General features: G+C 40.1%; 2 protein-coding genes across 2 annotated transcripts in view; one reads left to right on the plus strand and one right to left on the minus strand.

The window, feature by feature from the left end:
* Positions 1–1,171: 1,171 nt before the first annotated feature.
* LOC136677370 (heat shock protein beta-3-like) lies at positions 1,172–1,690 on the minus strand. Its single transcript, XM_066654893.1, has one exon. It carries the CDS (start codon positions 1,688–1,690, stop codon positions 1,172–1,174), a length of 519 nt encoding a protein of 172 aa, XP_066510990.1.
* A 1,980-nt stretch (positions 1,691–3,670) lies between these two features.
* Positions 3,671–13,638, plus strand: part of LOC136677371 (ADP-ribosylation factor-like protein 15) — a 111,773-nt gene continuing 101,805 nt past the window's right edge. The window contains exon 1 of the mRNA XM_066654895.1: positions 3,671–3,725. Within this exon, the coding sequence (XP_066510992.1) occupies positions 3,672–3,725 (54 nt within the window). The 5' untranslated portion in view covers position 3,671. The remainder of the gene's footprint in view (positions 3,726–13,638) is intronic.

Below are 13,638 nucleotides of genomic sequence, written 5' to 3' on the forward strand. Positions count from 1 at the left end.
ATACAGAACCGATTCAATTCCAATGAACATATACGGCACTTATTCTCTCCACAACAGGCTGAAACTATGTTGTCAAGAGCATTTTCATTTGGCCATGTAAATAAATAAATAAATAAATGTACACGTGGGAAGTACTAGTACCAGAAATGCAACTCAGAATTCAACAAGCTAAAAAAAAACCAGTACGTCTTTTATTTAAATACAATTTTAAATTATTTATTAAATGAATTAACTAATTAATAGGTAAAATTAACACAAAAGTCTACAATAATTAAGACCATTTAATTGTCCTTTGCATTTTATTAGCTAGCTAGCTAGCTAATAAAATGCTAGCTACTAGCTAACTGTGGTTATATTATGAAGATAATAATAATTTCAAAAATGGACTATATTGTTTTGTAAATTTGGATGTGACTGTTCCCAAATCAGTTAGACTGGAGTTTGTAGGTTTTAATACTTCAGTAAAATTATGTAGTCATTGCTGTTAAAAGCATATGGGTCCCAGGTCCAAAATAATATGTTTTGCTGCATTTGAAAAGAGGGCAGCTAAACTCCTTTATTACAAAACAATCAGTGTTGGTTTCCTTCATTTTTAATTATCAATGTAAATAAACATTGATTTGACTGTATCCATAAATCTATGCTGTAGGACTGGCATTTGTTATTTCCCAGACGTCAGTAAACTATGTGAGGGAGAAAATCGTGGTACATCTATGTTCTCTGGCTTTGCGCATCATGAGATTCAAACGGGCCCATTTGGAGAAAAGCTGAAACTGATTAATAGGTTGTTTTTTGCAGTGCTTGTATGACTCAGTCACAGATGCACTAGGTTATTCACTTGTGTCCAAGATTATCTCGCCATATCCAATAAGAAAGTAAACCATTAGCATTAGATTAGCCAAAGATTTTGTTTGTGTGAGATAAGAGTTAATATCGACACAGCATACTAAAGGTAACGTATATATTTATTGTAGGTATATGGTTATTTACAAGCTTTCAAATTAAACAATGTAGACATATTAAAACAATGCAAATCAAATTGTTTGTTTAAATACATTTCCAAATACAATCCCATGATGATTAAACACAGTGCTCATCAATGATGTGAAACCTAAACAGTCCATTTCCCTCGTCGTCATTTGGTGATGTGACCAAGAGCCTAATGGCTTCACTAATCAGACGCTGACCACCATCTGTCTTTAGTCTCCACCACCAGTATCCCATCTTGACACAACGTAGCCGTCAGGTCACCCGCCTGGAGCTGCTGGTCCGGAAGATGGTACTGTCTGGTGAAGCTACGTAATATAAACCCATGCTCATCCATCCTCACCCCATGGTGCCCACGAATCAACAGCCATCCTTCAAAAACCTGGATCAGGATGTCCTCTGGTTTGAACTGGGTCACGTCCAGTAATATTCTGAACAGAGGTTCTCCTGAATCCTCATTGTCACTGTCTGTGCTCCCACCCACAGCCTCTGCCTTACGTTCTTGGCATGAAGGTCCAGGCAAAGCAAATAGCTGATGTTGTTCTGCACATTGGTCAAGTTCCCTTCTTTTAAAATGGTCTTGGTACCGCACTGGGCAGGAGATCCAGTGAGAAATGGTGAGTCCTGTTTCAGCCATGTCACCAAGGGAGTAGAAAGGGGCTGTGACTCTGTGCTGCTGCCTGAGCTCATCAGACTTCAACATAGTCACATTTGTATGATGCAGAGCTATAATAAGACCACAGTCAGCTTAGGTTTCTGGCCCATGGGGGGCAATGGGTGGCTGCTAAGTTGGTCCTTTTTATAGAGTAAGCAAATGAAGTGGTCTTGGGATGTGCTCACACTGCAGTGCAGGAAACAACACCCCCCCCCCCGGTGAATAATTATCAGGTGGAACACTCTTGGCTGAAGTCTTGGTTTGGTGGGTTGAGTTGGTTGTAAACTAGTCCAATGTAAGTGTGAGTTTGAGAGGCAACTTTATCTTCAGGTCATTGCTGCCACCTTGTGGTGTCTTCTCATAGTGCACTTAGAAAACTCTAAACATGACCTCAGCAACTATTTTATATTTTTATTATTTCATGCACGCATTTACATTACAAACTGTACTTCATCTGTTGTTCTGCATACATATCGTTTTAATGTTTTGGCTGAAAGGTCTGTGTGAAAAAAAAACAATGTATAGGTTTAGTGTACAACTCAACATCAGTAAAAAAACTCTAGATAGTGTTTTTGCCTTAAAATTACAGCTTCAAAATCATCGAAATGCTCCACTGAGCTGTAACAGGGAGAAAAGAGCCACTCGGGCTCAGCACTGCAGAAACGGCACTATGTAACTTTAGGAGGAGTGTAGGAAGCCATTACCTTGTTGTGGTTGTATTTTGTGTTGCATGCTTGATGCCTCTGATGGCAGCAGGAAAATAGGGAAGACATACTGAACACAAAAATTGTAGTTATACTAATAATACCAATAATAATAATAATAGTAATAATAATAATAATAGTAATAATAATAATAATAGTAATAATAATAATAATAATAATAATAATGATGATGATAATAATAATGATGATAATAATAATGATGATAATAATAGCAACTAAACATTAACAATAATCATCACTGTTATGGGCAATTCTGCTGTTGATTCTGTTATGGAAATGTCTGCAAAAATTAGTAATATTTCACTACAGTAATGAAATCGCTGGCAGGTATTTGCATATGCCATTCAGGTGTTACAACACAGTGCCTGCAGACAGACATGCACACACACGCATAACACACACACACACACACACACACATACGCATAACACACACACATGCATAACACACAAACGTATAACATACACACACACACACACGCATAACATACATACACACATACACACGCATAACACACACACAAACACACGCATAACATACACACACACAAACACACATAACACAGACACACACACACACGCATAACATACATGCATAACACACACACACACACACACACAAAAACCAACTATTTGCATTACGTTAAATGATCCTTATGTCTCTTTCCACTCAAAAAGTGTCGGTAGTTGTGAGTGAATGTGTGAGTGTGTGTCGCCCTGTGAAGGACTGGCACCCCCTCCAGCGCCCAGTGATTCCGGGTAGGCTCCAGACCCACCACGACCCTGAACTGGATAAGGGTTACAGACAATGAATGAATGAATGTCTCTATCCTCATAGACATTACAAACAGTCCCTATTTACTAGAATATTCCAAAGCTGTCTTTAGTTCACTGCTGTGGTTGTGTTTCATTCATTATTGCATAGGTGTGTAAAAGTGCCTAATCCAATTAAGAGTTTTATTTTGGAGTACGGTGCTCTTCTTATCTGATAATCTCTGGAGAAAAGCCTGGCTCTAATCTATGCCTCTTCTAGTTGTTGTCTTTTCTCTCTCTCACTCCCCCTTTCTCTCTCTCTCTCTCTCTGTTTGTTTATGAATGGAAGATGAAGACCGTGGTCTCCTCCTCTTCTGCTGTTGATAGAATCTAAACTCAGACTGCCTTTTCTGCCTGTTGATATCCCGCTGGGCTGTGCCTCAAAGTGGCTTTTGTGGCTTTGCGCCTGAAAGCTTTTCCTCCTCCCGGCCTTCTTCAATTACTCTGGCTCGGCTCGTTGGGTCGTTGTTGGTAACGCTGTTGCTGGGGACGATGTCTGAACACATTCGGCTCTCTATAGCGCTGTGCAGGATTGGCTTGTACACGGTAAGTCAATCAGGACTCTCCACTCTGTTTAAAGACACTGGAGGTGCCAGTGGAGCCGCTGCTGTTGATTCGTGGCCATGTCATTTCTTTGAATTTAATCACTGTAAGAATTGTAAGAAATAGTGGTTCTACTTGATTAGAAATGTTTTATGAAAAAACAGTTTTATTTCATGTGTTTGGAGTCTGCTGTAATTATTATAAGCATCAATTGTGAACGTATTTTACAATGTAATCAGCTTTATTTTAGTAAATTTTATTCTATTTTGTTGTTGTTTTGTGAGTTGTCATACAATATAGTGTTTAATATAAATACACTCATAAATCATAGCCTACAGTTGGAGGTCACTGAAAATTCTTAGCATCTGCTTTAGGATCCTGTGAGGAGTGTGGTGTGTTCTCTCTGTGTCTGCGTGGGTTTCCTCCGGGTGACTGTCTGTGAGGAGTGTGGTGTGTTCTCCCTGTGTCTGCGTGGGTTTCCTCCGGGTGCCTGTCTGTGAGGAGTGTGGTGTGTTCTCCCTGTGTCTGCGTGGGTTTCCTCCGGGTGCCTGTCTGTGAGGAGTGTGGTGTGTTCTCCCTGTGTCGGCGTGGGTTTCCTCCGGGTGACTGTCTGTGAGGAGTGTGGTGTGTTCTCCCTGTGTCTGTGTGGGTTTCCTCCAGGTGACTGTCTGTGAGGAGTGTGGTGTGTTCTTTCTGTGTCTGCGTGGGTTTCCTCCGGGTGCTCCGGTTTCCTCCCACAGTCCAAAAACACACGTTAGTAGGTGGATTGGTGACTCAAAAGTGTCCATAGGTGTGAGTGAATGTGTGTGTGTGTCGCCCTGTGAAGGACTGGCGCCCCCTCCAGGGTGTATTCCCGCCTTGCGCCCAATGATTCCAGGTAGGCTCTGGACCCACCGCGACCCTGAACTGGATAAGGGTTACAGACAATGAATGAATGAATGCTTTAGGATCATTTTGCCCCACAATTGTACACTTTATTGTTGTGAAAATCCAGTTGATTCCATTCGTTTTTAAGGATGAGTAAATGATGGCTGTACAAATTTATGACACACGTGTTTTTCACATTGTCAGGTTACAGCTGGGTTTTCTGTTGACCATTGTCTGTTGATCTTTGTTAACCTTTTCTAAAATCATTACATTACAGAATGTGAACATTAGCTTTTGCTTGTGTTGGAGTCAGGAGCACAGTTTAACAAGTGAAACAGGTGTGTTACACAGTACAACCTCCAGGCTACACACTGTGGTGAAACATACGAAAAGATAGTGGGGAAATTCACAAAATAAAATGCATACGCTGCTTGTCAAAATGTACTTCTCAGAATGTCTTTATAATGGAGCAGAAAAGAATAATCTTCATGTCAGTGCTCATTGTCTTTCACACTTTGTGGATGTGTAAAAAAAGTCTAACAATAGTCTGTATAAAGGAAATTACCAAACTCAGGCCTTCAGAAATATTGACGGTAATTTTCTGATTTTTAAAAATATGTCAGATGTTTGAGAGTCAGTGGAAATGTGTTCGTACTGCCCGCTTATTAATGTGCTACATGTATTTGTACCTTGTTTTCTGATCAGGGGGGTGTTGTTTAGCATTTATATTGTATACATTATATATATCTGTCCAAAAATGTGTAGTTTACAACCCCATTTGAACACAGCAGCTGTCCTTCAGTGTGTGAAAATGTCCTGATGAAGAGTGGTGATATACACACCCGTGATTACAAGGTTATTTACAGAAGTCTTAGAACTCCTGTCCAAAGATGTTGCGATGAATATTTCCTGTAATGTTCTTCTCCAGCACACACAGGAAACGTGAGACTCTTGTACACACACATCTACTGCTCGGCATAAAAGGAAAAGTCCATGTTAATTTGTTTTTTCATGTAATAAACACGGGCAAGAATGCATGGTCCTATTCCCAGAAAGCCCTCCTTTGGAGAAACAAACAAATATTCCAAAAGGGGGGCTTAGTCGTAGAGTACAGTAGGTGGGAAAGGATGAGAAGGAATTCTTCTGCCAGTATGGGATTTGTAATGTACGATGGAACAGGAATTTGGTTCAGGAATTTGTGTCATTTGTGTGTTATGGAAAACATCTGCATCTAATCAGTTTGAACAGCATCGGATCTGATCAAGTTCACAACAACAATAAATTTATTTGGTGTACGTCTAAGTTACGTTCTTTTACAAAGAGGTTGAAGAACGAAATCCGAGAAGCAACGCAGCGTTATTGATTACACAGTGTAAACCCAAGTCCACTCTGTAGCGTGCAGAACTCTATGGATGATCAAACTAGGATGGACTTTAGATCATTTCTGTTCAGAGCGCTGGAACAGTTCAGTCATTGTGACTTGAGACAGCAGCAACCGCAGTGTAATGTAACAAATCTCAGATGGTAAACCTACTGTGAATCGAGCACATACACATATAAGGTGCCCAAATAACTCATGTACAACTTGTGTACAATGCATCTTGCAAATGTGGAAAGAGTAAGACTTGTCTAAACAGTGAATGTGGTGTCCAGGCAACAGCTGTGGCTTCAGGGCTGAAAGCCTTATTGCTCCTCATTAGCCTCTGAAGTGGCTTCATTATGGCACCAGTGAAGGGGAAAACTGCTGCACTTCCATTTCAGTCATGGTTCCACGTGTTTAGCACACGCCTAGGCACAGTTCTGTTAGAACTAAAAATAGAACCGCACAGTTTACATCGAACCCTTACACCATATGTAGTCAATCAGAAGACGTTTCTAGAAAATATCCCCAGCCGAAGTGCTCTTGAGTAAAGCAGCTAACCCCCAGGCCACTGAGGGTGGCTGCCTGCTGGTCTGAGTGTGTGGGCTCACTTCCCCTACTCACTAGTGTGTGTTTACTGCCATGGATGGGTTAAATGCAGAGTTCAGATTACATTGTATACATGTACAAAGGCCATAAATATATAACATATATATATTTATGCATTACCTTTACCATATTCCAAACAGGCTCTGGATCTTATGCTAATATCGTGAGTAATGTAGTGGTTTTGAAATTTTGTGAATATGAGAAAACTCAGTGGTAAAAAATGTGGGAAAAATAAATAAGCAGGTAGCGTCGCTGTTGCACAGTTCCAGGGACCTGGAGGTTGTGGGTTCGAGCCCCGCTCCGGGTGACTGTCTGTGAGGAGCGTGGTGTGTTCTCCCTGTGTCTGTGTGGGTTTCCTCCGGGTGACTGTCTGTGAGGAGTGTGGTGTGTTCTCCCTGTGTCTGTGTGGGTTTCCTCCAGGTGACTGTCTGTGAGGAGTGTGGTGTATTCTCCCTGTGTCCGTGTGGGTTTCCTCCGGGTGACTGTCTATGAGGAGTGTGGTGTGTTCTCCCTGTGTCTGCGTGGGTTTCCTCCGGGTGACTGTCTGTGAGGAGTGTGGTGTGTTCTCCCTGTGTCTGTGTGGGTTTCCTCCAGGTGACTGTCTGTGAGGAGTGTGGTGTGTTCTCCCTGTGTCTGTGTGGGTTTCCTCCGGGTGACTGTCTATGAGGAGTGTGGTGTGTTCTCCCTGTGTCTGCGTGGGTTTACTCCGGGTGCTCCGGTTTCCTCCCACAGTCCAAAAACACATGTTGGTAGGTGGATTGGTGACTCAAAAGTGTCCGTAGATTTGAGTGAATGTCTGAGTGTGTGTTGCCCTGTGAAGGACTGGCGCCCCCTCCAGGGTGTATTCCTGCCTTGCGCCCAGTGATTCTGGGTAGGCTCTGGACCCACCGTGACCCCGAACTGGATAAGCGCTTACAGACAATGAATGAATTAAGTAGTAGTGGTGGAAATAATGCTTTGCTTATTTTTATGATGAATTGAAGCATTCAGGAATTTGTGTTAATCATTGTAATTCATACAAAACATTGAACAAATTGAACAAAGCAAAAAACTATAATAAATATTGGAATTATTACATGTGACACCTTTATGTATCCCATTCACTTGCCTTGCTGTGTCCCCCTCGGGCACCTGCCCCCCATTTTAAGAACCACTGATCTAACTTGATGTCATATCATTGCATATGAAACAATTTTTGGGTAAGAACATAGAAATTGAAATTAGATTTTACCTCAAACTAGTCTTATAAAAATTCTGTTCATGGGTTGAACCCCTAAAATCATATCCCTGTTCATCAAAGTTCAAAAGTGATTTAGATGTAAGGCTTAACCTTCACATTCTTTTACAGTTCAAGATCCCTGCCTCATTAGTTTGGTTTTGGCTTTTGGGATTGGTTATTTACGTTTGTGACATCAGAAATCCTTGTTTACTGAATCTGCCCTTTGGAGACTGTCCTTGGAATTCTGCCATTTCAGAGTGGAAACGTTCACTTACAGTGTTGGCTGCTTATTTCACTTATATATCCTCTAGTGTGTAAACACTTTATTTTACTGGATGGTCTTTTTATTAAAACTAGTCTTTTTCTTTTCAGTTTACGTTTGAATTATAGCTCTTTTTTTCTTTTGGGCCTTTTATATATAGTGGACTTTCAGGCAAAGTTAAGGTTAGGAGCAAAAACTCCACATTTTGACAAAGGCCACAAATGATATTAGCTTTACACTAAGACTTTATTTATTCAGTCTCACTAGTAAACGTTTGACCACTAAGTGGCACCATTACATCACATATGACTCCAACCGTACGTTTCCATGCACAGAGCAGACAAGCAGGATGTTTACTATGACCCCGCCTCCCAAAAATGTACAGTATTATACAAAAAAAAAATAAAAATTAAATATAATATTAAAAATGTTATGCTATATATAATTTCATTACAGCTTAAAGTAACTTGTACTTGGCTTATTTTATACCAAATACAAATAATCTCTAAAAATACTCAACTATGAAAAGCTTTCGCTTGCTTTGTTATTAACAGTCCACATTGTTGTAATGCTAACACATCATTTCTATACATTTTCAGCCTTTTCTAACCTAAAGAAACCGGCAACAGGTGACTGTCTGTGAGGAGTGTGGTGTGTTCTCCCTGTGTCTGTGTGGGTTTCCTCCGGGTGACTGTCTATGAGGAGTGTGGTGTGTTCTCCCTGTGTCTGCGTGGGTTTACTCCGGGTGCTCCGGTTTCCTCCCACAGTCCAAAAACACATGTTGGTAGGTGGATTGGTGACTCAAAAGTGTCCGTAGATTTGAGTGAATGTCTGAGTGTGTGTTGCCCTGTGAAGGACTGGCGCCCCCTCCAGGGTGTATTCCTGCCTTGCGCCCAGTGATTCTGGGTAGGCTCTGGACCCACCGTGACCCCGAACTGGATAAGCGCTTACAGACAATGAATGAATTAAGTAGTAGTGGTGGAAATAATGCTTTGCTTATTTTTATGATGAATTGAAGCATTCAGGAATTTGTGTTAATCATTGTAATTCATACAAAACATTGAACAAATTGAACAAAGCAAAAAACTATAATAAATATTGGAATTATTACATGTGACACCTTTATGTATCCCATTCACTTGCCTTGCTGTGTCCCCCTCGGGCACCTGCCCCCCATTTTAAGAACCACTGATCTAACTTGATGTCATATCATTGCATATGAAACAATTTTTGGGTAAGAACATAGAAATTGAAATTAGATTTTACCTCAAACTAGTCTTATAAAAATTCTGTTCATGGGTTGAACCCCTAAAATCATATCCCTGTTCATCAAAGTTCAAAAGTGATTTAGATGTAAGGCTTAACCTTCACATTCTTTTACAGTTCAAGATCCCTGCCTCATTAGTTTGGTTTTGGCTTTTGGGATTGGTTATTTACGTTTGTGACATCAGAAATCCTTGTTTACTGAATCTGCCCTTTGGAGACTGTCCTTGGAATTCTGCCATTTCAGAGTGGAAACGTTCACTTACAGTGTTGGCTGCTTATTTCACTTATATATCCTCTAGTGTGTAAACACTTTATTTTACTGGATGGTCTTTTTATTAAAACTAGTCTTTTTCTTTTCAGTTTACGTTTGAATTATAGCTCTTTTTTTCTTTTGGGCCTTTTATATATAGTGGACTTTCAGGCAAAGTTAAGGTTAGGAGCAAAAACTCCACATTTTGACAAAGGCCACAAATGATATTAGCTTTACACTAAGACTTTATTTATTCAGTCTCACTAGTAAACGTTTGACCACTAAGTGGCACCATTACATCACATATGACTCCAACCGTACGTTTCCATGCACAGAGCAGACAAGCAGGATGTTTACTATGACCCCGCCTCCCAAAAATGTACAGTATTATACAAAAAAAAAATAAAAATTAAATATAATATTAAAAATGTTATGCTATATATAATTTCATTACAGCTTAAAGTAACTTGTACTTGGCTTATTTTATACCAAATACAAATAATCTCTAAAAATACTCAACTATGAAAAGCTTTCGCTTGCTTTGTTATTAACAGTCCACATTGTTGTAATGCTAACACATCATTTCTATACATTTTCAGCCTTTTCTAACCTAAAGAAACCGGCAAATCTGTTCAGCTTCTCCAATATCACTTTCTCTGGCTTAATGTCAACATTAACATCTGTGCTACACATGTATTGTAATATTTAAATACTTTTTATTCCTTCATAATCTGCACAAGTCCCAGTTTAAAATTTAGTGCACTTTTGCTGTGTTGTTTAGTGCCATTCATGCTGTAAGAAGTAGTAGTGTGAGATTCAACCTCTTCTCCTCAGCAGCTAAAGCGCTAAGCTAACACCTGCTTAGCCTCTCTTACAACAACAATGTCCTCTTTGTTTTAACACTATGCTTGCGTTTTTAATCATCTCCCACCTATTTCTCTTGTTGTGGTCTCTGCATGAAGAGTGTGAAATTGTTAGAGGAAGTATAGTTTTAAGCAGTTTATCCTTAACCCACAGTTACCTTGCTATGTCATGAGTTTTACATGAGTATAGATTTTGGTCTTTAGCAAAAGGTAAAATGGTTTGTTTAGAAGTATATTAAAGTAGTCTTTAAATGAGGTGGAGTTCCTGAGGGTGCAGTTCAGTTGGGATAAAGTACTGACCAAAATAAACCAACAAATACACATGCAGTCGGATTGGTCTTAGCTTAGCTGCTTTTGTACACTGTGGCAGTGTTGCTGTGGCCAGTCAGTGGCAGCATTGCTCTAGAACAGGTTATAGGATTTGATCTGACTTGACAAGGACAGGACAAGAGTGAGAAACTGGCTTTTTACCAGTGAGAAAGAAAAGACGTTGTGCTCATATACGATGCTATAGTTTCTCTGAAGTAAACGACAGACTCCTGACAGAAGCAACACAACACTGAGAAATGTTTTATAGGGAAAGATGTTTCTATATAGTTTTGTAATTGTAATACACTGACAGCAGGACAGTGAAATAATCCATCATTCCAGTGCACTCCTAGCTGCTATTAACCTACAGACAGAAGATACGTACGGCAGCCGAGGTTCACAACAACTGTTTTCGAGGATTGTCTCTTTATAGCCACTGCACTCTTAAAAATAAAGGTGCTACAAAGGGCTCATTGAGTGATTCCATATAAGAACCATTTTTGTTTAAGAGATGTGTGTGAAGAACCTTTTAAAGGTTTAAAAATCCATCTCTCAATCACTCAACAAAAATGCTTCTTCAGGGAATCAAAAGTGGTTCTTCTGTGGCATTGCTCAAAGAAACCTAGTCCTTTATTTTTATGAGTGTGATGCAATTATCATGATCATGTTCCTTGTCCTATAGACAAGACTGCACTTATTTAGTGTGATAAAAGCTGTAATTAACATAAAAAATATTAAGCTTACTGCATAACATTAGCCTGCAGATATCTTTTAAGGCCTGCTATTATTAAGCATTGATATTTAACAGGTTTAATTCTGTTAGCTATGTCAGTGTTCTGTTCGCAGTGCTAGATGTTCTTTATCCTTTTAGAAGGTGCAAGCAAAATAAGACATAACATTTTATGGATCCAAATGTAAATTGCAGATGTCGTACACTAATAGAATTTTCAAAAGACTTTATGTGTATATGTAATTTCATAAGCTGTGGACTACACATCAGAAATATCACACATCTAAATAAGAATGTTAGTTTGCTATCCTAATCTCTGTATTCAATGCTTTGACATAAAAATAAATATCTTTTAAACATGAGCCTTTTTCATTATTGATGCTAAAGGGTTATTGCACCCTCTTCATGTGACGCAGCAGGTAGGTGTCGCAGTCACACAGCTCAGGGACCTGGAGGTTGTGGGTTCAATTCCTGCTCCGGGTAACTGTCTGTGAGGAGTTGGTGTGTTCTCCCTGTGTCTGCGTGGGTTTCCTCCGGGTGACTGTCTGTGAGGAGTGTGGTGTGTTCTCCCTGTGTCTGTGTGGGTTTCCTCCGTGTGACTGTCTGTGAGGAGTGTGGGATGTTCTCCATGTGTCCGCGTGGGTTTCCTCCGGGTGACTGTCTGTGAGGAGTGTGGTGTGTTCTCTCTGTGTCCGCGTGGGTTTCCTCCGGGTGACTGTCTGTGAGGAGTGTGGTGTGTTCTCCCTGTGTCCGCGTGGGTTTCCTCCGGGTGCTCCGCTTTCCTCCCACAGTCCAAAAACACACATTGGTAGGTGGATTGATGACTCAAAAGTGTCTGTAGGTGTGAGTGTGTGTGTGAATGTGAGAGTGTGTGTGTTGCCCTGTGAAGGACTGGCGCCCCCTCCAGGGTGTATTCCCGCCTTGCGCCCAATGATTCCAGGTAGGCTCTGGACCCACCGCGAACCTGAACTGGATAAGCGGTTACAGATAATGAATGAATGAATGAATTCTGATGGAGTAAACACTGCTGACTCACAATCACTAGCTAGACCACATTACTAGATACAATAGCTAACGTTTGAAGTGGACATCAACCCTGGTCCTGGAGCGCTTCCATCCTGGAGACTCATCTCCCACACCGAGCGATTGGGCAGATCAGATGGTAGGTAAGTTGTTGGTCATCCTTCTGATCATCAGGCACAACTTCAGACCTGAATAAACATTATAAACAGTTTATTAATGATCATTTTGTTTGTAGATAGAAAATACTAAAAAGCATACTTTGGCCCTCAGCTTTTTCCAAATCAACAACTGAACCCTTTCAAACATTTTAAGCTGGTCCTTGACTTAACTTTGTCAGTATTTATTCCCAGACTGGTTCGGTCTTGTGTTGTTTAAAGCTATTAGTTTGATAGCTAACAGCAGTTTTTCATTGTGCATCTGGAGCTGTGTTTTGGAAAGCCTCCAGTCTCCACACGTCTCCTCCACCTTGTTTGTTAGGGTTTTCACCTGTGTATACTTTTCCTACTACTAGGTGTTTCTAGGCTTGTATTTACTTTAAATAAGCTCAAGCATATTTCCTTTGACTTTGTCTTGTCTTACATTGTGGTGTGGTGCTGTGTGTTTTATTTGTTGTTTTTTGTTTTGTGATTTGTTTAGTGTCGCTTTAACTCTGGCCTACATTCTTCCTAGATGTTCCTGTGACATTCCCTTTTTTCTGCTGCCTTTGCCTTCAGGGGGTAGGTCAATGCTGCCCATAAGCAGCTACACCCAGTCTAACTGTAGCACACCTGCAGGGACTTACAAGTTTTAAAAGCTCTACTAGGTTTAAATGTATTACGATTTTGAAAAAAACTTTCCTAAACGTTTAAAATGTAGATTAATTCTTTTTTTTCGTGGAAGATTTTTATGTTTTCTCTGAAAGAACATGTTATAGGAGCATGTTAATTGAAGTATTTTCACTGGTTTTTGCAAAGTGGAGATCCTGTCTCAATGGGGATAATTGGTTGCATTCCTGTAGACTTTGGTGGCGGTAGTTTAGACAGACCGAGTGAGATAGCATTTTGTTTGCCACCTGTCACTAGTCCTAAGGGAATGTGCATTGAATGTGGTCATATATTAGGTGTAAAAATAAGGTTTAACGTGTTTTTTGTAACATATTATTATAATTTAGTGAACTAA

This window comes from Hoplias malabaricus, chromosome X2 (genome assembly GCF_029633855.1).
Source record: "Hoplias malabaricus isolate fHopMal1 chromosome X2, fHopMal1.hap1, whole genome shotgun sequence".
In the NCBI taxonomy this organism is placed as follows: Eukaryota; Metazoa; Chordata; class Actinopteri; order Characiformes; family Erythrinidae; genus Hoplias; species Hoplias malabaricus.

Excerpts from the sequence above, each read along its gene's own strand:
- LOC136677370 (XM_066654893.1), bottom strand. The coding sequence starts at position 1,690 with ATGTTGAAGTCTGATGAGCTCAGGCAGCAGCACAGAGTCACAGCCCCT.